The sequence below is a fragment of the Quercus suber genome, unplaced genomic scaffold (assembly GCF_002906115.3).
Source record: "Quercus suber isolate HL8 unplaced genomic scaffold, Cork oak 2.0 scaffold_254, whole genome shotgun sequence".
NCBI lineage: Eukaryota > Viridiplantae > Streptophyta > Magnoliopsida > Fagales > Fagaceae > Quercus > Quercus suber.
The window spans coordinates 152,698-177,584 of NW_027069710.1; the positions used below are offsets into that span (position 1 = coordinate 152,698).

Sequence of the window (24,887 nt, forward strand, 5' to 3'; positions counted from 1 at the left end):
TGTGGATTGCTCCTCGCTCTAGCGAGTTATTTTTACATAAGAAGTAGGCGTCGTCCCAATTCGGTATGTAATTTTGAAATTAGTATTTCTTGTTATCAATTCAGCAGTATGAACAAACCTACTACTACGTACCACATAACTTCTTTAAGACTTAGGTTTCTAATGTATGAGTTTATTGTTCATAGATTATCTTGTAACCAATCCAAAAAAATACCATATTAATGAAACATTTGACATAGTTCCTCATTCTATATTCATTGTCATCATCATTTGATCATCTAGGACAATAGCGTTGATAAAGATGTGCACTTAATATATAACTAGTTGCTAACTCGAGCAATGCGTGGGAAAATTTATATATATAGTTATATACTCTTATCATTGAAGAAACAATAACTCTGTTTTTAAATTCTCCACATGAAAAAATAAATAAAAATAGTTTATCATTTGTCAATCTATATAAATTCTCAACTCTAAATAGCCCACTGTCTACTCTTTCACTTGTTTCAACTTCAACTCTTAATTACTCTAATTTTTTTTTTCTTTTAAGCGAAAGAATATGACCATGGAGGAATTCAAAGGGCAACCTCGGCTCCCAAAATTCGCTGTCCCAAAACGCTACGACATAAGGCTGAAACTGAACCTCACCACGTGCAAGTTCGCTGGCTCCGTGGCTATTGAGCTCAAAATCGTGGCAGATACCAGTTTCATCGTCCTCAATGCCACTGAACTCTCCATTGATACCACCTCCGTATCTTTCACCCACCCAGATGCACACTCTTCTAATTCTAAGCAGCAGGTAATACCTATCTTATCTATCAGCCTAACTTTACTTTTAAAGTTAGTTTAAACTCATGGTAAAAGGTTTTGTTGTAAGTGCTTTAACTTAACATCCTAAAATACCTTGTTTGTTGAATATGTTAGAATAGATGCAAATAGAGAACACAAGAATACATGGATTATGTAATTCAATTTGCTTAAGGGTTACATCTTTATCATATGAGAATGTAGTACACATCCTTTGTTATAATGAACTCAACATGAGTATATATAATAGGCTAAACTTTGAGACTAACCATATATTAACTATGGTTAATAGACTTCTAGTATAAGTAGTAGACTTACTCACAAAGTAGGATTAGGTTTAAGCCTATTATATTGGGCTAATATATTTGTAACATTGTTAAACTTTAGCTTGATTGATTTAGTTGTTTTTGCGGTTGTATGAGCTCTAGCTTATTCAAATAAATAGTCAACCTTGTGATTATCTGAATGTGAGACTCATTGACTGAATTTGCATTTATCATGACAAACCAAATGCCATGTCTTTTAAAAATAAAACGTTGAATGAATAAGTTTTTGGATTTGGGAAAAAAAAACTATTTAGCCTTAATTTTTTGAACTATGTAGCCAAACAACCTACTTTTCAAACAATATAACAAAATACCCTTGTTTTAGAACTCGATATTGCTGATGTCGAGTTATATGCGTATTTTGCCACTTAAAATTTTTTTTGAAAATTTTGCGTAGAAGTTCCACTTAAAATTATGCATAGTACTCAAGATTATGCACAGTACTCAAGATTGGTAATGTCAAGTTTTAGGTAAAACTCGACATCAGCAATATCAAGTTCCAAAATAAGGATATTTTGCTACATAATTTAAAAAGGGGTTGTTTTGCTACATAGTTCAAAAATTAAGACTTAATAGCCATTTTTTCCTTTGGATTTGTGCAGGTGTTAAAGCCTTTAAAAGTTTATGTGGTTGAAGAGGACGAGATTTTGGTTTTGAACTTTGTTGACACTCTTCCCATTGGTCTCGGACTTCTCACCATCCACTTTCAAGGATCTTTAAACGACAAAATGAAGGGCTTTTATATAAGGTACATATTTTTGTTGAAAAAAGGGTTTTTTTTTTTTTTTTTTTGGATAAAACAAGGGAATTTTTTTAAAGAAAAACCCTAGACTCGCCTTTAGCCAGTCAAATTTACAGAACCAATTGTCGCATATTTTTATTGCAAAAAGTTTAGAGACACAAAATTTTTCATAATAATTTTTTTTTTTCACTTTTGTTGACTTTAATCTAATATGGTTCGTGAATAATAAAAGTGATGTAAGTGTTAGATCCATACAAAAAGTAATGTTACTTCAATTACAACTTATTTTCTTAGTATACATGTTTCTATGCAAAAATCATGTTATTCCAATCACAACTTGTTATCTCAGCAAATTGTCAGTGGGGTTCAGTCAAAATGTGTTTGTGGCGGTGAAGATGTGCATGTGTATGTGATGACCAAAAATGGGTTCAGTTCTTGGGAATGAGAATCATTTTTATAAAAGTATGTTTTGCATTCCACTTGTATAAGACCAACTAGGATGTAAATTACTTAAATTTTTAAGTGATTTTTTTCCCATTTAGGTAAGTGTTGAATTTAGTTTTTATTAATCCATTTGATAAAAACAGTTAAAAAAAAAAAAAAAAGTTCTTTCAAATTCAAATATACTTAAAATGATTAAATTTTTATTTCCAAATTCTGTTTCAGATTATCAGGCAGGCCTTTGACCATAATAATTAAAGGTTTAAGTGAATGTATATACTCTCTTTAATGGGATTGAACCTATGATTTCACCCTTCACGATTTTCTTATGAATGGAGATAATTATAAATGCCTTAGTAATGTGTATATAATTTAAAAAATGATTTTGCTTTCCAGTACATATGAGCACAATGGTGAGAAGAAGAATATGGCAGTTACACAGTTTAAACCAGATGATGCTAGGCGATGCTTTCCTTGTTGGGATGAACCTGCTTGCAAGGTGTCACAATCTCTCTTTCTTGTGGTTAATTTAAGATCTTGTGACTAAATTATTTTTGGTTTGGAAGTAGATTTGCTTAATTCTGTTTCAAATGAATGCAAACAAAAGCTTATTTGGCCCTTCTTTTTGGGCATTGAGTTTTGCAGGCTACGTTCAAAATCACATTGGATGTGCCATCACAACTAGTAGCTCTTTCCAACATGCCAATTATTGAAGAAAAAGTGGTTGGGGATTTGAAGACAGTTTCATATCAAGAATCACCAACCATGTCTACATATTTGGTGGCAATTGTTGTTGGTTTGTTTGATTATGTGGAACATCTTACATCTGATGGTAAAACATTACACTATATTCACTGTTTCCTGTGGTATTATGATCCTTGTTCTTGATAGTGTAATCTTACATGACTTTACAGGAGTTAAAGTTCGAGTATACTGTCAGATTGGTAAAGTAAATCAAGGGAAATTCGCATTGGATGTTGCTGTTAGGACACTTGAATTATACAATGAGTAAGTTTTATTGTGAATCGCCACCAAACTACTGATTACAAGACACAACATAGAAGTCTTTAGCTAAATAGTGGACACTGGATCATGGTTATTGGTGATCCCTTGAGTCGTTACATTTTTGTGCTTGTGTTGTATTATTTGAAATTCCAATTAACCATGATAATTTCTGCAGATACTTTGCAGTGCCTTACTCACTTCCCAAATTAGATATGGTTGCAATTCCTGATTTTTCTTTTGGGTCCATGGAGAATTATGGTTTGGTTACATACTGTGAAACAAATTTGCTCTATGATGTTCGGCATTCCACAGCTGATGATAAGCAGAGGGTAATATGCATGTTGTGAATGTTGCTATTTTTGTTTAGCTAATATAGTATGAAGCTATTGTTTAAATAACACTGCACAAAATGTTTAATTGTTATTTGTCTCAGGTTGTGATTGTTGTAGCCCATGAACTAGCACATCAGTGGTTTGGCAATTTTGTAACGATGGAATGGTGGACTCATTTGTGGCTGAATGAGGGGTTTGCAACATGGGTATTTATTGCATTGGGTTGTAAATGATCCAAACTGAGCTGTTGATTAAAATTTCAAGATTGGCTTTTATAATTATGTTTTGAAAATGAACCAGGCTCAATTTTATCACCAAGCTGGATAACATGTTCATCCTTGCATCATTTATTTTGTTCATTAAGCTAAAGTTTGTTCACACATCATTTGATAAGATTATTTCCTTCTCATATAAAGTCTTGGTTAACTGCTTATATATTTTAAAATACATGCTTACATATATTTACTTCTGCTTTAGGTGATATCGATCAAGTTACTTTGATAGACTACTTTTATTCATTTATGGCCCTATAAAATAAAGTTCATTAACCTTGTCTTCACACATAACTTTTTGCTATGAATTAGACTATTTATATGTCATTGTTTTGTTGTGTAAATAAACGCAAAATAATAAAATCGCAAGCTCCGCAATACACAAGACTTAACATGGTTAGGCTAACTCCAAGCCTACCTCCGCGGGCAATCCCAACAAAATTCACTATTAATAATAGGAATTACAATCACAAAAACTCTCAACAATAAACTAACCCAAAATCGCAATACACCCAAAGGTGCCTCACGCTAACTCACTAGGCAAAGTTAGTCTTCATCCTTCTTACAAGACAAAGTTTTGCTCTAACTCTCACACACAATACCTACTTTATCACTTCTTTTATAAGGGACAACACTCCTCCTTACTACTTCTCTTTTCAATATGAGACTAACTCTTTTAATATAATTGGTGCACCTCATTATTCTTCTAACCAATGTGGGATTCCAAAACCAATGAGGAATTCTTGAACCTTCTCCTATCATGCGCTGGACTCAACATGTTTATAAATTTCTTAAAGAAAGTTCATTTAAACTATATATATAAAAGTCAAGCCTCAAGTTCCACTAACTACTTAATACTATGTTTTAACTTGATTTTTTAATCAATCAAGCCTTAAAAGGTTTGCTTGAGCCTAACTTCATTATCATTATTAATCCACTATTTCACATCCTTTTTTTTTTTTGTGTTAAAATGTTGACATTTTTAAAAGTGGACATTCTTGCATCAGTTGTAGATATGTGTGTGAAATAGTAGATTTGAGCTAGTGTGAAAAAATATTTTTCCTTATTAAATTAAACTACATAATTTTTTTTTGTTGGAACATAGCCCAAGCTCTTCGAAAATGGATTGTTTTTTTTTTTTCTCACACAGCCAGCATGGATCATGGGTTTATATATTATTCCTTATTACACTGCGTGTTGTAAATTATATGTTGCTTATTTCAATATGTGCAGGTCAGTTATTTAGCAGCTGATCTCTTGTTCCCAGAATGGAAAGTGTGCACTCAATTTCTTGATGACTATACAAAGGGTCTTGGGATGGATGGGCTTAGAGAGTCCCATCCCATTGAGGTACTATAATCGCTTTAAGGAATTAGTATTATTACTTTTTTGAGTATATCTCAATTTAAGCGTACTTTTTCAGGTGATGATAAATCATGCTAGTGAGATTGATGAAATAATTGACTCGATAAGTTACATAAAAGGTGCATCTGTTATCCGGATGCTGCAAAGCTATCTTGGTGATGATTGCTTTCAGGTTGGTTGTTAGATTCTATACTGGTGTATATTTCTTGTCCCAAGTAAAAATATTTCTAATTATTGAGAAACTCTTTTCCCTCCACTCCCAAATTCACATGAAATTTAAGTCATGGAAACCCTTCATAAGTCCTAGAAAAAGATAGAGCAATAGGAGTTTTCTTTTTGCGAGTTCGGAAGAGGTTAGAGAGGTCTTTTTCAAAAAATAGTTGGATAGAATGAAAGAGGTTTAGGAAGTAACCACTAACGTGATGAATACTATGTAACTAATATTTTGAAAAGTGCTCATTTCTATTTATATATAGAAACAATGGTGATACTCATCTAGATAAGAAATGGTATTAGAAAGCATATTTACTTGATATCTGGTGACATAGCCTCAGCTTGATTATCTTCTAGATTCTTTCTTGGCTGCCATGTATTACTGGTTCGTTTGGATTGAGGGGAAGGGAGGAGGAGTAGAGTAGAGTTGGTCGAAAATTAGCCTAATTTCCGCCAAACTCTACTCTACTCCCCCTCCCTCCCCCCTCAATCTGAACAGACCAATGATTGCAATTAAGGTTTGTCCTTTTAAGGTCCATTTTTGTCAACCGATCATATCTTCTGCAATATATGAGATAATTGCTCAAATCTATTCTTTGGATTAAGAAGCTCAATAAGCTTGCTCATTGTATTGCAGTTAATTATCTTTTTTCTTGCATCTGTAAATTCTTTTTCCCCCCTTGTTTTAAGTAATTGTTTTTTGCTCCTCTTCTTCCCCTCCCCCCTCTCTAATTTGTGTATGCAATTAGAGGTCACTCGCTTCATATGTAAAAAAGTTTGCTTGCTCGGATGCGAAGACAGAAGATTTATGGGCTGCACTTGAGAAGGAATCCGGTGAGCCTGTGAACAAGCTAATGAATTCATGGACAAAGCAAAAGGGGTACCCAGTCGTCTCTGTCAAAGTGAAAGATCAGAAATTGGTGTTTGAGCAGGTTTCTTGTGTCTGGTCTCTTTCACCCCTTTTTTTTTTTTGGAAATAATATTTCTTAACCCTAATGCATACCAATTTGTTTTATTTTGTTATGAGTTTCACTTAATAATATTTTGAGGACTTACTGGGTTCATACAAATCAATGTAATAATGGCAGTCACAATTTTTGGCAAGTGGTTCCCATGGGGATGGGCAATGGATTGTTCCAATAACATTATGCTGCGGCTCATATGATGCGCGCAAGAATTTTCTACTTCAAACAAATTCTGAAACTCTTGATATGAAAGAGCTCATAAGTGACGAAAGCAATTTAGCATCTGCTTGGGTAAAACTTAATGTCGATCAGACTGGTTTCTATAGGGTTGAATATGATGAGGACCTTGAAGATAGACTCCGAAATGCAATAAAGAAAAAATACTTATCTGCAACAGACAGATCTGGTAGTTTTGAAATTTTTACTCATACCAGCTTTTATCTCATGATGATATGTGTTGATGGTTGAAAAGAGCACTTAACACAACTCATTCGTTTAACAGGCATCCTGGATGATTCATTTGCCCTTTGTATGGCTTGCCAGAAGTCTTTCACTTCATTTTTACAGTTGCTGAATGCTTATAAGCAGGAACTTGAATATACCGTGCTGTCTAATTTAATCAAAGTAATGCTCAACACTTGCTTAGGACAAAATATATTTCAGTTGTGCTCTTAGTCCTAATTCTAGTCCCTCTATTCACAGATAAGTTATAAAGTTGATAGAATTACAGCTGATGCAGCCCCTGGGTCATCGGTTGCCAGTTTTTTTATTGAACTTTTCCTGCATTCAGCAATGTAAGTTGTCGTATATACAAATAATTGAAATTCCTATGGTGGTCTAAGTCATTCGGGTTGCTCTGTCTTTTGTTTTTTTTGATATAGTGATATCTTTGAAGCTGGTTATATTCATTTTGGCTGAGAAAACCCTAAAAGACGTTAACTATTAAGGTCCTAGAATGTATGACTATACATTTTCACAGATTTATAGCATGAGAGTATCTTTTCTTTATATACTAAATAATTATAATATTAAGAGGTGATTAATATGCTACAATCAATAATATATATATATATATATATTATCGTTTATAGCATATTAATCTCCCATGTATATGACATTTTCTGAATTTAGTCAATCTTTTTCTTTCTTATATAGAGCTGCTAATAGCTAGTAAATAGCAGACATAGGTATTTTTTCAGTAAATCTTGTAGATAAAGTTTAAATGTCTCAGAATGTAAAAAGAGAGCTTTAAGGAAGAAGAAAAAGTTACTTAAGGATCGTTGTGGATAGACACAAAGTCTTACCTTAGGATCTAGGATGTGGATATTTCATACATAATGTGACTGGCAAATAGTATTTATTTCCTTTATTTAGAGATATTCAATATATGCTTACTCAAGACAAAAATTGTCATACATACTAATAATTATATTGAATAAACCTTATAGATCACATCTTGCGTAATATGTATAAATATCTAAGGAAGCGAGCAGGATGTCAGAAAAAGTTTTGGGGAAGAGGTCTTCAACTTGATGGCAGTAGACCAACAACGAGTTATATCAGACCTTAGATGCTAATGGAAACCAACGAATTATATCACTAACCCAACTAATGAGCACTCAAAAACTTTGAGCAAAGTGAAGAGCCTTATAGCTTACTGGCATTGCTTGCTCTCCTATATGAGGATTGTGGCTATTGAAATACAAAAAAATAATAAATAATAAAAGAAAAAAACACCAAAAAAACACTTTGTGAGCAAGATTAGCTTCTTTTTTATTTCATTCTTCCATTTATTTTTTCTTCAATGTTTGAATTTCTTTGCAGGAAGCTTGGTTGGGAGCCTAAGACAGGTGAGAGCCATCTAGATGCAATGTTGAGAGGAGAGGTTTTGACTGCCCTTGCTATGTTTGGACATGATCTGACACTTAAAGAAGCAAGTAGACGTTTTTTTGCATTCTTGGATGACAGAAATACACCACTCCTCCACCCTAACATACGAAAGGTTGGTAAAAAGAGCTTCAGTCAATCTGTAGTGTTTCTCTATCCACAGTACCTATCAACTTTTCTAATGGGCTTTGGTTGCAGGCAGTATATGTGGCTGTAATGCGAAGAGTCAGCACCTCAAATAGATTTGGTTATGAATCTCTTTTGAGAGTGTACAGAGAGACTAATTTGAGCCAGGAGAAAGCACACATTCTAAGTAATAACACATCATTATTTAAGTTTTGCAAAAAATTTGATCTCTCTAGTATGTTGGAGACATGTCTCTTTTTGTGCTTGTAGGTTCATTAACATCTTCTCCAGATCCCAACATAACTCTTGAAGCTCTCAACTTTTTGTTGTCTTCTGAGGTATATATAATTGTGGAGGTCAAGATTTTTTCATACATGTTGATATATAATGGTCTGATGAAGCTTGGGATGCTGATGCTGGCTTTATTTCCCATTCAATCTAGGTTCGTACCCAAGATGCTGTTCTTGGACTTGCTGTTAGTAGGGAAGGAAGGGAAACAGCTTGGTCATGGCTGAAGGTAATACCCCAGTTGCAACGTAAAATGCAAAAATCACATTGCATTGAAGAATTTCAACCGTTCATGTGCATGCACTATATCCATGTTTTACATTGATCAAAATTGTCCTAAAAAAATTAAGAGACTGGTCTAAGATTTTGCATGTGGATTTGAGGAAGAAAAAGGAATTTAAGCGTGTACAGAGTACAGGGCACTTGCCTTCTTTCATGTAGAAAAAACATGCATTTTGGTGCACTTGATAGACCTTAGACCTTAGACCTTTTCCCAACTCCAAGGAAGACAAAGTTCTTGGAAGAGCTGAAATTGAACCTCAAAGATCCCTATGCCTAAATAGCTTGTAGGAGCTTTAGATTTTTTAATATCTCTCACATTTAATAAAACATCTATATCAGAATTTCTAGTTTTAACACAAGTACAGTTTTAATTTATTTTGCTCAGAAATTACATGATGCTAGTCTAGACTTAGAACAATTCTTTTTTTAGCTTAATGTTGCTGAAATCTTTATGCATAACATGAATGAACAATTCTTTTTCTAGCTTATTTTTCTAGTTTTGATTTACTTTGGCACTGATCCCCTATTATTCTATTCTTGTGTTCATCACAAATACATTCATCATTGATGCATACCTCTTTGTTATTTAATGCATTTTTTTCTGCTTTTAAATGTGACTGAAATAAAGAATTACTGGGAGCATATTTCAAAAACCTGGGGTTCCGGATATCTAATAACTCACTTCATCAATTCAATTGTCTCACCGGTTTGTCTCCCCCTTCCTCCTCTCTTTTGTTGTTACTTGTTAGTTCCACACATATCAGTATAGTCCTTTGTATCTCAATTAAAAATAAATAAAATTTAAATTCAAATGCATTTAGTTAGTTTTTGTCACTACTTATCTTTTTTTTTTCTTTTTCTTGTTCTGTTCTATCTATCCCCTAGTTTGCTTCGTTTGAGAAGGCTGAAGAAATACAGGAGTTTTTTGCAAGCCGTACTAACTCCAAGATTGCTAGAACCTTGAAGCAGAGCATTGAAAGGGTTCACATCAATGCATATTGGGCTCGGAGTTTTAGGATTGAATTAAAGAATCATCTTGCCTGGCCCATTGAGCGAATTGAAGAGACTTATTGTGTAATACTATGAAGAAACAATAAATTGATTGGTTAACAAAATGCTTAGAGGCACAAAACTTTGTCGTCATTAGACAATATTTGGCCCCCACAAAAAAGATGCTAGAAGGCTACTGCATATTTGTCTTATGATACAACTAAACCAAGAATCGTATAGACTATAGAGGTTGTTAAAAAGTATTTGTAAATGAACGTGGATCACTATTTATAGCCAAGAGGGTTATAGCCCTTCAAAATGCACTTTGAAGACACACTTTGGATGGTTTTAGCGTTCATAAATGAATATGAATCAATATTTATAGCTAAAGGGATTATAGCTCTTCAAAAGGCATCTTTAAAGAAACACTTTGAATGATTTTAACGTTCACAATACATACTAGCCATTTAAAGCACTTCAAAACTGTTATATGATAGATTTTGTGCACACACAAAACTATATTCCCAAACCTCAATTGATTGAAATTTACACTTCAATCCATCTAGTAGCTTAATGACTCGATCGATCAACCTACTATCAAGGCAGGTATTATAAAATAGAAAGATCAAGAAATCAACCTACACAGGTTTTGATCCAGAAATTGAGTCATAGATCAAGCTGGCTTGATTCATCAATATAGCGTTTCGATTGATTGAGATAGGTATCGAGCCCTTAATTTGTCTCTTCAACTGTTTTATCTCAATTTTTAACCTTTTATATATTGCAACCTATTTTGTCTATATATAACAAACCCCCACAAGGTTGCAATATCCATACCCAATATGGATGACACTTTATCATAGATAAAGGAAATTGTCTTTCGACCTAAACTTCTCCCTTAGTGTAGTAATCTCAAAGTCCTAAGAAGTTAATGGTGGCCACAACTTCAACCAAAACTCTTTGCTAAAACTCTTTGCCTTAGAACCAAAGAAAACTCACACGTCAAAATGTCCCTAAACCAAGGGAGTCAATTTTGATCCAAATGCCATTTTGATTTGGTTAGGGGAACAAAATAACTTTAGTACTGGTTCATACCAGTATACCGTTTCGAGATTACAACTATTTGTATATTCCTATATCCTTATTAAAAAAAGTTAAGGGTTCAAATTGTTAACAACTTTAAATATAGGGTATAAAGTGAAAAATATTTTCTGTTTGTATTTCAGCTTTTTAAAATCCATTCAATAAAATAAAAAATGATACGGTAGAACATAAAATCCGTTGTAGCACATTGGCAATTCTTATGGATTAAATACCCTCACATCTTAATTATATGTGACATTTGGCATCTAGTTTATGTCGGTATTTTAATCTAAGTTTGGATCATTTTGTAAAATTGAATGTGATTGAAAATTTTATATGAGTTTTATGAAATATTTTAGCTTGAACTGATAAAAGTGATTGCAATTTTACTGCAATATTACAAAAAAGTCTAATAATATGATTATGCATGGTTAAGGAAAAATTATTTTATGAGACAATTTTATAAGACTCTCACAACATTTATGAGTCCCACGTATTGTGAGAAAGATATCTCATAGACCGTCTCATAAAATTCCTTCTCATGGCCAATAATCTTTGATTGTGATATAAATTCTCCCAATTTATGTAATATGCATATTTTGGACAAAATTGCCAAATGCCCTTTTTGGGCAAAAATAGCAGGTGTTTGCCCCTTTTCCCAAACTAATTAGGAAAGTGCCCCTGTTTTGTAACTCGACAATAGTAAAGTCGATATTTATTGAAAAACTCGATCTTTATATAGTCGAGTTTGGTATGAGCTTTCTACCATCTGGCAGAACACACGTGGCTTTTTCCAATTAAAAAAATTGTCGTGTATGCAAACATAACTCGGTAACTTGTAAATCGAGTTTTCTGAACCTGTTTTCCTTAACCATTTCAAACCCCAACGTCTTAGAAATTGTTCAGTCTCTCCTGTATACTCTCCCTCGCTCTGCCATCACTCTTTCCTATACTCTGCCTCAACGTCTCACTCTCTGTTAGTCTCACTCTCCCTTTACACTTTCCCTGATCCTCTCACTCTCCCTGGTGCTTCCGTCGAATCCTCACCGTTGGCGTTGATTACAGGTATGTTGATCTTCTCTTTCTCTTGTTTTGTGTATCACAACTGATCTAGATTAGCCTTGCATGCATCTTGTTGGTTTAGAAAAAGTCATCTGGATTACAGGTACGAAGCAATTTTTTCTATTTTCAGTCATGCCTTATAAATAGCATGCACTCATTGTAATAAGATAATTATTGAATAAAAATTAGAAAAGGTGAGGCTTTGCTCTTCTTTTGGTTCTTCAAGAACTGTGAACTTATCAGGGAATCTTTCTTGTGGCGTTCAAACTTTATACCTTTGGTTCGTGATTCAATTATAATTATTGGGTCAAGGTGCTACACTTATACCTTTGGTTCTCGTTTTGATTATAAACGTTAGGTCAGGGTTTCTATCAAAAATATGAATTTTAGCTTTCTTGGGCAAGTATTCCAATATTTTTGTTGGGTCTCAAAGCGTGTCGATTGAGGTTCGCATCACAAGGTGTCACAATCTCTCTTTCTCGCAGTCAATTTAAGATCTTGTGACTAAATTATTTTTGGTTTGGGAGTAGATTTTCTTGATTGTATTTCAAGTGAATGCAAAAAAGCTTATTTGGCCCTTCATTTTGGGCATTGAGTTTTGCAGGCTACGTTCAAAATCACATTGGATCGATGTGCCATCACAACTAGTAGCTCTTTCAAATGTGCCAATTATTGAAGAAAAGTGGATGAGGATTTGAAGACAGTTTCATATCAAGAATCACCAATCATGTTTGCACATTTGGTGGCTATTGTTGTTGGTTTGTTTGATTATGTGGAACATCTTACATCTGATGGTAAAACATTACACTATGTTCACTGTTTCTTGTGGTATAATATGATCCTTGTTCTTGATAGTGTAATCTTACATGACTTTACAGGAGTTAAAGTTCGAGTATACTGTCAGGTTGGTAAAGTAAATCAAGGGAAATTCACATTGGATGTTGCTGTTAGGACACTTGAATTATACAAAGAGTAAGTTTTACTGTGAATCGCCACCAAACTACTGATCACAAGACACAACATACAAGTCTTTAGCTAAATAGTGGACATTGGATCACGGTTATTAGTGATCCCTTAAGTCGTTACATTTTTGTTCTTATGTTGTATTATTTGAAATTCAAATTAACCATGATAATTTCTGCAGATACTTGGCAGTGCCTTACTCTCTTCCCAATTTGGATATGGTTGCAATTCTTGATTTCGCTTTTGGATCCATGGAGAATTGTGGTCTGGTTACATACTGTGAAATAGCTTTGCTCTATGATGTTCAGCATTCCACAGCTGCTGATAAGTAGAGGGTAATATGCATGTTGCTATTTTTGTTAGAATTTTGTTTGGCTAATATAGTATGAAGCTATTGTTTAAATAACACTGCACAAAATGTTTAATTATTATTTGTCTCAGGTTATGATTGTTGTAGCCCATGAACTAGCACATCAGTGGTTTGGCAATCTTGTAATGACGGAATGGTGGACTCAATTGTGGCTGAATGAGGGGTTCGCAACATGGGTATTTATTGCATTGGGTTGTAAATGCATGATCCAAACTGAGCTGTTTATTAAAATTTCAAGATTGGCTTATGTAATTATGTTTTGAAAATGAGCCAGGCTCAAATTTATCACCAAGCTAGATAACAGGTTTATACATGTATCATTTATTTTGTTCATTAAGCTAAAGCTTGTTCACACATCCTTTGATAAGATTATTTCCTTCTTGTATAAAGTCATGGTTAACTGTTTATATATTTTAAAATACTTGCTCACATATATTTACTTATGTTTTAAGTGATATCAATCAAGTTACTTTGATAGACTACTTTTCTTCATTTATGGCCCTATAAAATAAAGTTCACCAACCTTGTCTTCACACATAACTTTTTGCTATGAATTAGACTATTTATATGACATTGTTTTGCTTTTGCTATGAACTAGCCGATATCCCGCGCGATGCGCGGTGCATTTTGAAATATTTTGTAAAAAAAATATGTTTTAACTCCTTGTGTTCATTAATACAATTATTGTTAGTCATGTTTAATTTACAAAGTTTTAATAATAGAACTAAATTCAAACCAAACCCTAGTTCCTAACCATAATCAAATCCTATTAAAGTTCAATATTAAAATTAAAAATTCTATTGAGTGTAGTTAGTGCCAAATCTATGAAATTTAGCTTTGGCAACATTCTTTGTTATTTTTTGTAAGTATTCCAAACTAATATCAACATAACAATTTGCAATATGTAGTCATTTGAAAGTCACAAACAACAATGATTAAAAAGTAATTCCAAGAACATTTATATTCGGTTGGCCCTTTAAAGCTTTCAAATATGAAATTCCTCAGTTTCTTATAGCTGGAAAATATGAACCGAATTTACATTCTTTAATGTGTTATTTGTCATTTTCTGAATGGTCCACTTTCTACAGAGGATTGCATAAAGTTCATCTCCTGCACATGTAAACTCAGACCTTTTTATTCACCTTCTTGCACAAAGTACATTAAGAAACGCATAAACTAACATGAGGTCTACTACATTGATGCTTAACTACATCCAAATAACACTCAAAATTGATTAAGAATGAAAACATTAATATCCAAATGTTTTATGGAATCAAAAGCATATCATTAATTAACAACAAAGAATGAACATTGACAAAGAGCAAGTTAAATTCAAAAGAGAAAGAAGACTAAATTAAAATGCACACAAAAGATGAAATTTGTGTTGTGTTGATATCTAGCAATAATATATAGTTAAACCAAAAATTCCCTATAGGGCCTTTGAGCACTGTAGCACCAATAGGTGGCTAATGCCTAGCAATAGTTGAAATGAGATTTTAATCAAGGATAGTCATTATTCAGCCCCATATAGTTTCAGTTACGTGAATGGAAGTTGGAAAGTAAGAAAAGGACGTATAGTAATAGTTATGATAAGATGTTCTAGATTTTAACCTTTGCATATGATGATTATTGTCCCCGAAAAATAAAAATAAACCCAGTTGATTACTGAAATTAAAAATAACATCCCAAAGAAAATAACGGGAAAAATAAAATTGACCTCAAAGGGACATTCCAATTATGATGATATGTTTGTGGTATTTGCAAAGGTGTGGAGAGAGAGCAATTGGATATGATTGGATTCCTTGCCATTGCCCTTGTCATAGGATTTCATAAACCACTTCTTTTTATTTGTCTATAATAATTCCAACAAAACACCCAACTTGTCAAAATTGCAAACTCTAATATTGAATTGATAACAACACAATTAAAACCCAACCCTCTATTGCAAACTCTAATATTAGATTGATAACAACAACAAAAATTAATTTAGTTTATATTAGTTAAAGCACAGTATTTGTGTTTCCTCTTAGCCAAGAACACAATCACTTTTCTAGAATAAAATTTCAAAAGGAGAAAAAGAATAAAATTTCAAACCCTTACTCACCATGTTTGAACTTTACAGATTCTAGAATGCAAAACCGCAATTTTGCCATAGGATTTACTCATTTCAAGCACAAACTGTCCAACAATACATCAAGAATTTGAGTTATAAAACTGTGATTGCTAAAAAATGTGTAGCTAAAGATTTTAGAAAAAAGAAAAAAAAGAAAAAAAAAGAGGAACATTAAAAGAAAAGAAGAGAAGTGATTGTAAAAGGAGACTCATGGCTAGAAGGAAGTGTGATTGCTAAAAAACGTGTAGCTAAAGATTTTAGAAAAAAGAAAAAAAAAAAAGAAAAAAAAAAAAGAAGAAACATTAAAAGAAAATAAGAGAAGTGATTGTAAAAGGAGACTCATGGCTAGAAGGAAGTGTACTAATTAATATATAACTTAGATAATTGAAAAAGGTGGGCAACTGAATGGTTAGATGTAGAAGAGCTATATAACTTAGATAATTGCAAGAGGCGGGCAATTGAAGGGTTAGACATAGAAGAGCTGAATTTGTGGTATTTTTTTTTCTTTCTTTATTAAACAATTAATGGTATACTTGAAAGTTTAAAAGTTATTTTAGTCAATTGAGACTTGAGAGAGAGGAGTGATGAGGAGCAATAAGTAATAGATGAGGTGTAATTTGAACCAATTTTTTTTTTTTTTTTTGAATGGCTATCAAAGAAGGCGCCACATGGCAGAACCTCATGCTTCCCCGCATGAGGTCTCTGCTTTTATATATATATTGATTAGACTATTTATATGTCATCGTTTTGTTGTGAAAATACATGCAAAATAATAAAATAGCAAGCTCCGTAATACACAAGATTTAACATGATTAGGCTAACTCCAAGCCTACTTCTGTGGGCAATCCCAACAAAATTCACTATTAATAATAGGAATTACAATCACAAAAACTCTCAACAATAAACTAACCCAAAATTCCAATACACCCAAAGGTGCCTCACACTAACTCACTAGGCAAAGCTAGTCTTTATCCCTCTTACAAGACAAAGCTTTGCTCTAACTCTCACACACAATAAAACTACTTTACCACTCCTTTTATAAGGCACAACACTCCTCCTTACTACTTCTCTTTTCAATATGAGACTAAATATTTTAATATAATTTGTGCACCTCCTTATTATTCTTCTAACCAATGTGGGATTCCAAAACCAATGAGGAATTATTGAACCTTCTCCTATCATGCGCTGGAATCAACATGTTTATAACTTTCTTAAGGAAAGTTCATTTAAACCATCTATATCTATATCTATATTATATATAAAAGCTAAAGCGTAGCATTTATTGTTGTTAAGCTCCTGTTAAGCCACATCAGCGTCTATGTCATTATCCTATTTCTTTTTAAATTTCTTATAATTTTTTTAACATTTACTCGTTTTTTAAATATATACACTTTCTCTTTCCCTTAACTTTTCATCTCCCCACTACTTTCTACATATGAACATTGATAGTTTTAGTGACATGTAATGCATATTGTGATATTGATATGGGTGTTTTTTATAGGCCTCCAAGAAATGGCCCTACGCTATGGGAAGATGCAAATGCCCAACAAATATAAAGTCTAATGCAAAAAGTTAGAGTCGCTTTATAGTTTGAATTTTCAATCTTTCTTAATTTATCGTTTGAATTTTCAATCTTTATAGTTTAAACATTAAGGTCATATGGTGATTTGCTCATCACGTGTTTGATGTTTTGTTTATAGACAAATACCATAACTCAAGCTTTATAATACTTTTGTGCAAGATTGAAACCATCAATTGATGGACATAATTTTTGGGTCATTAGATTGTATGCTTTTTCCAAAATATGGATGTGACTCTATTTTCAAAAAGTATTTGTCTCTCTAATTAAAAATTTCTATGTTTGGTCTTTGGTACATCTAATTCAAATAATCAAATAGAAATTTTAAAATTAGAATTTTAGGTAATCAAAATTTTCCTTTTATTTTTTTGGGTTGTGATCATTTATCAAATGTAATACCCATATTTTTGGGTTGTACTTCTAAATATTTTATAGACCATAGTTTAAAATCATCTGAATTTTAATAGAACAAAAAATATTGCCCCAAGTATCATATTTATAATATTATTAAATAAGGATATTTTCATTAAACTTGTGCACAATGTTTCTCTATTAATTTCTATATATTAATTTTGTAATGGTTGAAAGTAGATTTGCGTTCCTTTGTTTTTGTTTATTATTTACAAGCTATTGTTTCTACTTTATGTTTTTTAAATAACAAGACTTCGAAGTAACGTTAATAATAATAATAATAAGTTGTGTGCTGTATTTATTTTGTTTGATAAGGAAGCTGAAAAATTACTTCAAACAACACCAAGGGAACTATCAAACAAATGTGCAACTGTAAGACCATACAAGGAGAAAATGGGCAAATGCCCCTTCCAAAAAAAAAATTCCAGCATTTTGCCTCATTTTCCAAACTAATTAGGGAAATGCCCCTCTTTTGAAACTCGATTATCTTAAAATCGAGTTATAAAAAATAAAAATAAAAAATTCTGGAGCCTTATAGTGGCGTTTTAGGAGCCTATAGTGACGTTTTGTAACTCAATTTCCATGAAGTCAAGTTACATGCAATTTTTTTTCTTTCTTTTTTTACCTATAACTCAACTTCATGGAGATCGAGTTACAAAACGCCACTATAGGTCCTTAAAACATCACTATAGACTTCTTAAAAAGGCCACTATAGGGCTTAACTTAATTTGAGAAAATCGAGTTTCAAAAGAGGTGCATTTTCCTAATTAGTTTGGGAAAGAGCAAAATGCTGGATTTTTTTTTAAAAAAAGGGCAAAGGCCAATTTTTTCTGACCATACAATTAGCATATGATATTTCATCTACTTTGACAAGAATATGCTAAATTATATTCAATATTTTATCAAAGAACGCAAATTTCAACCTAATGAATGAAAATAGAAAAGCTTATTGGAAAAACATTTATGTTTCAACTAAAACTTAACAATTATAACTGGAAGGAATGATGCGAATTCAGATATAGGAATTCATATTGTGTCAAAACAATCAAGTAAAAGTCTTTGATCCATTAATAATAAAATATTTTTCGAAAATCAAAACTTACACAAGTTATACTACCTACATTCTTAACTTTTACCTACTTTGAATATCATTAGAATAACAAAAAAATAAATAAAGCAGCCAAATTTTTGACCCCGTGAGGTACATGAATCAAGGGTATCCGATTAAACACTAGCACTGATAAAAAGAAACTATAAAATATAGAAAAATAATGAATCGACCGGTCAACAATTGTGGCTACTACTATTCCAAGAAACTATAAAATATAGAAAAATAATGAATCGACCAGTCGACAATTGTAGCTTCTACTATTCCATGAAATTTACTCATTTAAGTTGAAATAAAAACTTCATTATTTAACAATCAAAATATAATCTTGGCTCATTTTATTCAACATTTAAATTCAACTAAATCCTCCAAATCTATTAAATTATATATATTTTCTCTCTAAGAGAGAGAGAGAGAGAGAGAGAGAGAGAGAGAGAGAGAGAGAGAGAGATTTATGATAATAGTATATGTTTTTAATCACCTAAGGAAGTAGAATATATAGAGTTCCTAAATAACTTATAAGTTAAAACCCAAATCCATAATAGAACTACACAATCAAAGCATGAATATACAACATCAATTATTTTTTGAATTACTGCTTGAAATTTACACAATTGTTGGAAGCACTTAAATTCAAATAAATAAATAAAATCCACGTAAAGTGTTCTCATGAAACATTACAATGCATTAGAAAAAAAAAAAAAAACAACATAGCTACCAAGGATATTTCCTCTGGTAATAATATAAATTACATAAAAAATAAAGTTACCCAATTTAAATATCCCAATTTCCAACATTTCATTTCACCTTTTACTATTTGAAGGTAAAATAAATGATGTGGATATTAATAACTTTTCAGCTACTTCAAAATTATTAATAATTAATTAGTATAGGAGTTTTGATAGTTCAGATATACTATCTTTTGATTTTTTTTAAGGAAAGTGGCAATTAAATAGGTATGAAGAAGTAATTCAGTTAAATAAGGAGAGGAAGAGCCAAAGAACTGGATATTGATGATTGTTTCAGCTGTTTCAATATTATTAATAATTTAATTATAAGAGACTTTTGATATTATAAAAGACAATAATTTAATATTACTGTCTTTTGATTTTCTTAAAAAAAGTGGCAATTGAACAGGTATTGTAGCGTGAAATACTATTTGGCTTGGACTTTATTGAGGAGAACATTAAACATCAGCTATAATTGAAAAAATATATTAAATACCATAAGGCTTGGGCTTTATAGTGGAGGGTATATGAAAAGCTTTTATTTACTTAATTGACAATGAAAAATTATTGCTAATAACTAGAGCAATCACTAATCCATAAAACATATACAACACTATAAATTACAAACTAAAAAACATCATACAACTACACTATCACAAAATGAGCATACAACATGATCACAAATATTTTGTACAAGATCAAATTACAAGGGGAAAATAAATCCTTCTTCAAGCCAACATAGAAGGGGACAAAAATGAAAAATATGGACTAGCAATTGCACTGTTATGTGAATCAAATGACGAGGGAATACAACTACTTTTTCCGATTCTAAATCAACCAAATGGAAAAAAAAAATTCTCCAAAACTATCGACAAATCCTTCAACATACAACTTTCGGAACAAAAACATTTCGTATCCCAAAATCCCAAGCATGGAAAAATATTGGAGTGGATCATTGGGATTGTGAATGTCCTTACCCTTATGGAAACAAGGAACTATATGTAACATGCAAAATGTGTTCAATTGACTTGATAATGTATAAATTAGTCAACTGAATATGGTAGAATTAATATTTAAAAAAAAGAAATTCAATTCTACCAGAAGTTATCCTCATTTTGTTCCAAAGAGTAATCTCTAATAAAAAAAATATAGTTCCATGAGCAAAAGCTTCTGTTAGCATGAATCCTACTATATATTGGTGATACATATATAACACAACTTGAGACGTAATAAAGTGACAAATATTAATAATAAAAAGATCACCCTAAAAAAAATTATCATGCGCGGCGCGCGGGGGCACGACTAGTATATATAAAAGTCAAGCCTCAAGTTCCACTAACTACTTAATACTATGTTTTAACTTGATTTGTTTATCAATAAAGCCTCTAAAGGTTGGCTTGAGCCTAACTTCATTATCATTATTAATCCACTATTTCACATCTTTTTTTTTTTTTTTTTTTGGTGTGTGTGTGTGTTAAAATGGTGACATTTTTAAAAGTGGACATTCTTCTATCAGTTGTAGACATGTGTGTGAAATAGTAGATGTGAGCTAGTGTGAAGAAATATTTTTCCTTATTAAATTAAACTACATAATTTTTTTTTTTTTGGAACGTAGCCCAAGCTCTTTGTAAATGGTTCGGTTTGGTTTGGGTTTTTTTTTTTTTTTTTTTTTTTTTTTTTTTTTTTTCACACAGCCAGCATGGATCACGTGTCAATATATTATTCCTTATTACACTGCGTGTTGTAAATTATATATCGTTTATTTCAATATGTGCAGGTCGATCAGTTATTTAGCAGCTGATCGCTTGTTCCAGAATGGAAAGTGTGGACTCAGTTTCTTGATGAATATACAGAGGGTCTTGAGATGGATGGGCTTAGAGAGTCCCATCCCATTGAGGTACTATAATTGCTTTAAGGAATTAGTATTTTTACTTTTTTGAGTATATCTCAATTTAAGCGTACTGTTTTTGGTGAAGATAAATCATGCTAGTGAGATTGATGAAATAATTGACTATATAAGTTACATAAAAGGTGCATTTGTTATCCGGATGCTGCAAAGCTATCTTGGTGCTAATTGCTTCAGGTTGGTTGTTAGATTCTATACTGGTATATATTTCTTGTCCCAAGTAAAAATATTTCTAATTATTGAAGAAACTCTTTTCCCTCCACTCCCAAATTCACATGAGATTTAAGTCATGGAAACCCTTCATAAAGTAAGTCCTAGAAAAGATAGAGCAACAGGAGTTTTCTTCTTGCGAGTTCGGAAGAGGTTAGAGAGGTTTTGTTCAAAAATAGTTGGATAGAATGAAAGAGGTTAGGAAGTAACCACTAACGTGTTGAATACTATGTAACTAATATTTTGAGAAGTGCTCATTTCTATATTTATATAGAAACAATGGTGATTCTCATCTAGATAAGAAATGGTATTAGAAAGCATATTTACTTGATATCTGGTGACATAGCCTCAGCTTGATTATCTTCTAGATTCTTTCTTGGCTGCCATGTATTACTGGTTTGTTTGGATTGAGGGGAAGGGAGGGGAGTAAAGTAGAGTTGGTTGAAATTAGCCTAATTTCCCCCAAACTCTACTCTACTCCCCCTCCTTCCCCCTTAATCCAAACAGGCCAATGAATGCAATTCAGGTTCGTCCTTTTAAGGTCCATCTTTGTCAACCGATCATCTTCTGCAATATATGAGATTTTGCTATAATCTTTCTTTGGATTAAGAAGCTCAATTAGCTTGCTCATTGTATGGCAGTTAATTATTTTAGTTCTTGCATCTGTAAATTCTTTTCCCCCTTGTTTTAAGTAACTGTTTTTTGCTCCTCTTCTCCTCCCCCTCTAATTTGTGTATGCAATCAGAGGTCACTTGCTTCATATGTAAAAATTTTGCTTGCTTGAATGCGAAGACAAAAGATTTTGGACTGCACTTGAGGAGGGATCCGGTGAGCCTGTGAACAAGCTAATGAATTCATGGACAAAGCAAAAGGGGTACCCAGTCCTCTCTGTCAAAGTCAAAGATCAGAAATTGGTGTTTGATCAGGTTTCTTGTGTCTGGTCTCTTTCACCTTTTTTTTTTTTTTTTCTGGAAATAACATATCTTAACCCTGATGCATCCCAATTTGTTTTATTTTGTAATGAGTTTCACTTAAAAATATTTTGAGGACTAACTGGGTTCATACAAATCAATGTAACAATGGCAGTCACGATTTTTGGCAAGTGGTACCCATGGGGATGGCCAATGGACTGTTCCAATAACATTATGCTGTGGCTCATATGATGTGCGCAAGAATTTTCTACTGCAAAAAAATTCTGAAACTCTTGATATGAAAGAGCTCACGAGTGACAAAAGCAATTTAGCATCTGCTTGGGTAAAACTTAATGTCGATCAGACTGGTTTCTATCGGGTTGAATATGATGAGGACCTTGAAGCTAGACTCCAAAATGCAATAGAGAACAAATACTTATCTACAACAGACAGATTTGGTAGTTTTGATATTTTTACTCATACCAGCTTTTATCTCATGATGGGATGTGTTGATGGTTGAAAAGAGCACTTAACACAAACTCATTTGTTTAACAGGCATCTTGGATGATTCATTTGCCCTTTGTATGGCTCGCCAGAAGTCTTTCAATTCATTTTTTACTTTGCTGAATGCTTATAAGGAGGAACTTGAATATACCGTGCTGTCTAATTTAATCAAAGTAATGTTCAACTCTTGCTTAAGACTTAACTATATATCAGTTGTGCTCTTAGTACTAATTCTGGTCCCTCTATTCACAGATGAGTTATAAAGTTGAAAGAATTACAGCTGATGCAGCCCCTGAGTCACCGGTCGACATTAAAAAATTTTTTATTAGCCTTTTCCCGCATTCAGCAATGTAAGTTGTCCTATATACAAATAATTCAAATTCCTATGGTGGTCCTTGTTTATAAGTCATTCGGGTTGTTTTGTCTACTGTTTTTTTGATATAGTGATATCTTTGTAGTTGATTATATTCATTTTGCTTGAAAAAACCCTATAAGATGTTAACTATTAGGGTACTAGAATGTATGACAACACATTTCCACAGATTTAGAGCATAAGAGTATCATTTCTTTATATACTGAATAATTATAATATTAAGAGGTGATTAATCACCCATATATATGACATTTTCTGAATTTAGTCAATCTTTTTCTTTCTTAAATAGAGATGCTAATAGCTAGTAAATAGCAGACATAGGTATTTTTTTCATTAAATCTAGGAAATAAAGTTTAAATGTCTCAGAATGTAAAAAGAGAGCTTTAAGGAAGAAGAAAAAGTCACTTAAGGATCGTTGTGATTCCTCTTTCGAGCCTTATAGTGATAGAGTACACAAATTTTTACCTCTAGATTTAGGATGTGGATATTTCATACATAATGAGACTGGCAAATAGTAAATGCATATTATTTCTTTTATTTAGAGATATTCAATATATGCTTACTCAAGATAAAGATTGTCATACGTACTAATAATTATATTGAATAAACCTTATATAGATCATGTCTGAAGTTGCGTAATATGTATAAATATCTAAGGAAGCAAGTAGGATGCCAGAAAAAGTTGTAGGGGAAGGGGTCTTTGACTTGATGGTTGCATACCACCAACGAGTTATATCAGACCTTAGATGCTAATGGGAACCAAGTGTGCATCACTAACCCAAATAATGAGCACTCAAAAACTTTGAGCAAAGCCAACAGCCTTACAGCTTAGTGGCATTGCTTGCTCTCCTATATGATGAGATTGAGGGTTCAAATCCCCTTCCCCCATTGTTGTGGCCATCGAAATATCAAAAAAAAAAAAAACACTTGAGCAATATTAGCTTCTTTTTTATTTCATTCTTCCATTTATTTTTTCTTCTATGTTGACAGGTCAAGATATATGAGTTTGGAAAGGCCGCTAATTTCAATAGGAATTGTACCAAAGAGTTCATTCATGCTGAGATCAACATATGCAAGGTTGGGGAGAGACGGGAATGAAAATTCATGGAGCGTACCTTTCAAGCCTGAGTTAGTCAGGTCTAATGAAATAACACTTCCTGCTTGGTTGCATGTAATGCCGGACCAACTGCATGGGATTGAGCTTGTATTTTGATTGCTGGAAGAATTGGTTGCATTGTGAAGTAGAGTCCACGAAGTCAGGTGTGATTGGGTTTCATTTTGAAGACTGGCTTTCCAATTGAGAAGAGCATCTGCCTCTGTCTCTTCAGTCACAAAAAGAGAAGCAGCATTAAATGAGGAATGTAACATGGCCAACACGACCAGAGAAATGAGGTAAACTACTTTTTTCAAGCTAGACATTTGCATGGTTATGTTTTACAACTTGGCAACTTGCAAGCTGATTCAGAACTCTATCTTACTATTGTGGCGGTAAAGCCACTTTTGTTGACCAAAAAGATAAGAAGCA

The 24,887-nt window shown here is 32.6% G+C and overlaps 1 protein-coding gene and 1 pseudogene across 2 annotated transcripts; both read left to right on the forward strand.

Moving 5' to 3' along the window:
- The first annotated feature begins 555 nt into the window (after positions 1-555).
- Positions 556-10,435, forward strand: LOC111995622 (aminopeptidase M1). 2 transcript variants are annotated; one of them, XM_065781023.1, is made up of 19 exons: positions 556-799; positions 1,736-1,881; positions 2,713-2,815; positions 2,962-3,148; positions 3,231-3,324; positions 3,497-3,650; positions 3,755-3,859; positions 5,159-5,275; positions 5,349-5,462; positions 6,253-6,435; positions 6,592-6,874; positions 6,971-7,092; positions 7,171-7,262; positions 8,293-8,470; positions 8,554-8,668; positions 8,752-8,819; positions 8,924-8,998; positions 9,680-9,757; positions 9,937-10,433. In XM_065781023.1, exons 1-19 carry the CDS (start codon positions 560-562, stop codon positions 10,135-10,137), a joined length of 2,655 nt encoding a protein of 884 aa, XP_065637095.1. In that variant the 5' UTR covers positions 556-559; the 3' UTR covers positions 10,138-10,433. The 2 variants fall into 2 exon arrangements, with proteins under 2 accessions (XP_065637095.1, XP_065637096.1); XM_065781024.1 differs by lacking the exon at positions 9,680-9,757 and having other exon boundaries at positions 9,937-10,435.
- Positions 10,436-12,565: 2,130 nt separating this feature from the next.
- Positions 12,566-24,575, forward strand: LOC136061243 (aminopeptidase M1-like; annotated as a pseudogene).
- Positions 24,576-24,887: the final 312 nt, after the last annotated feature.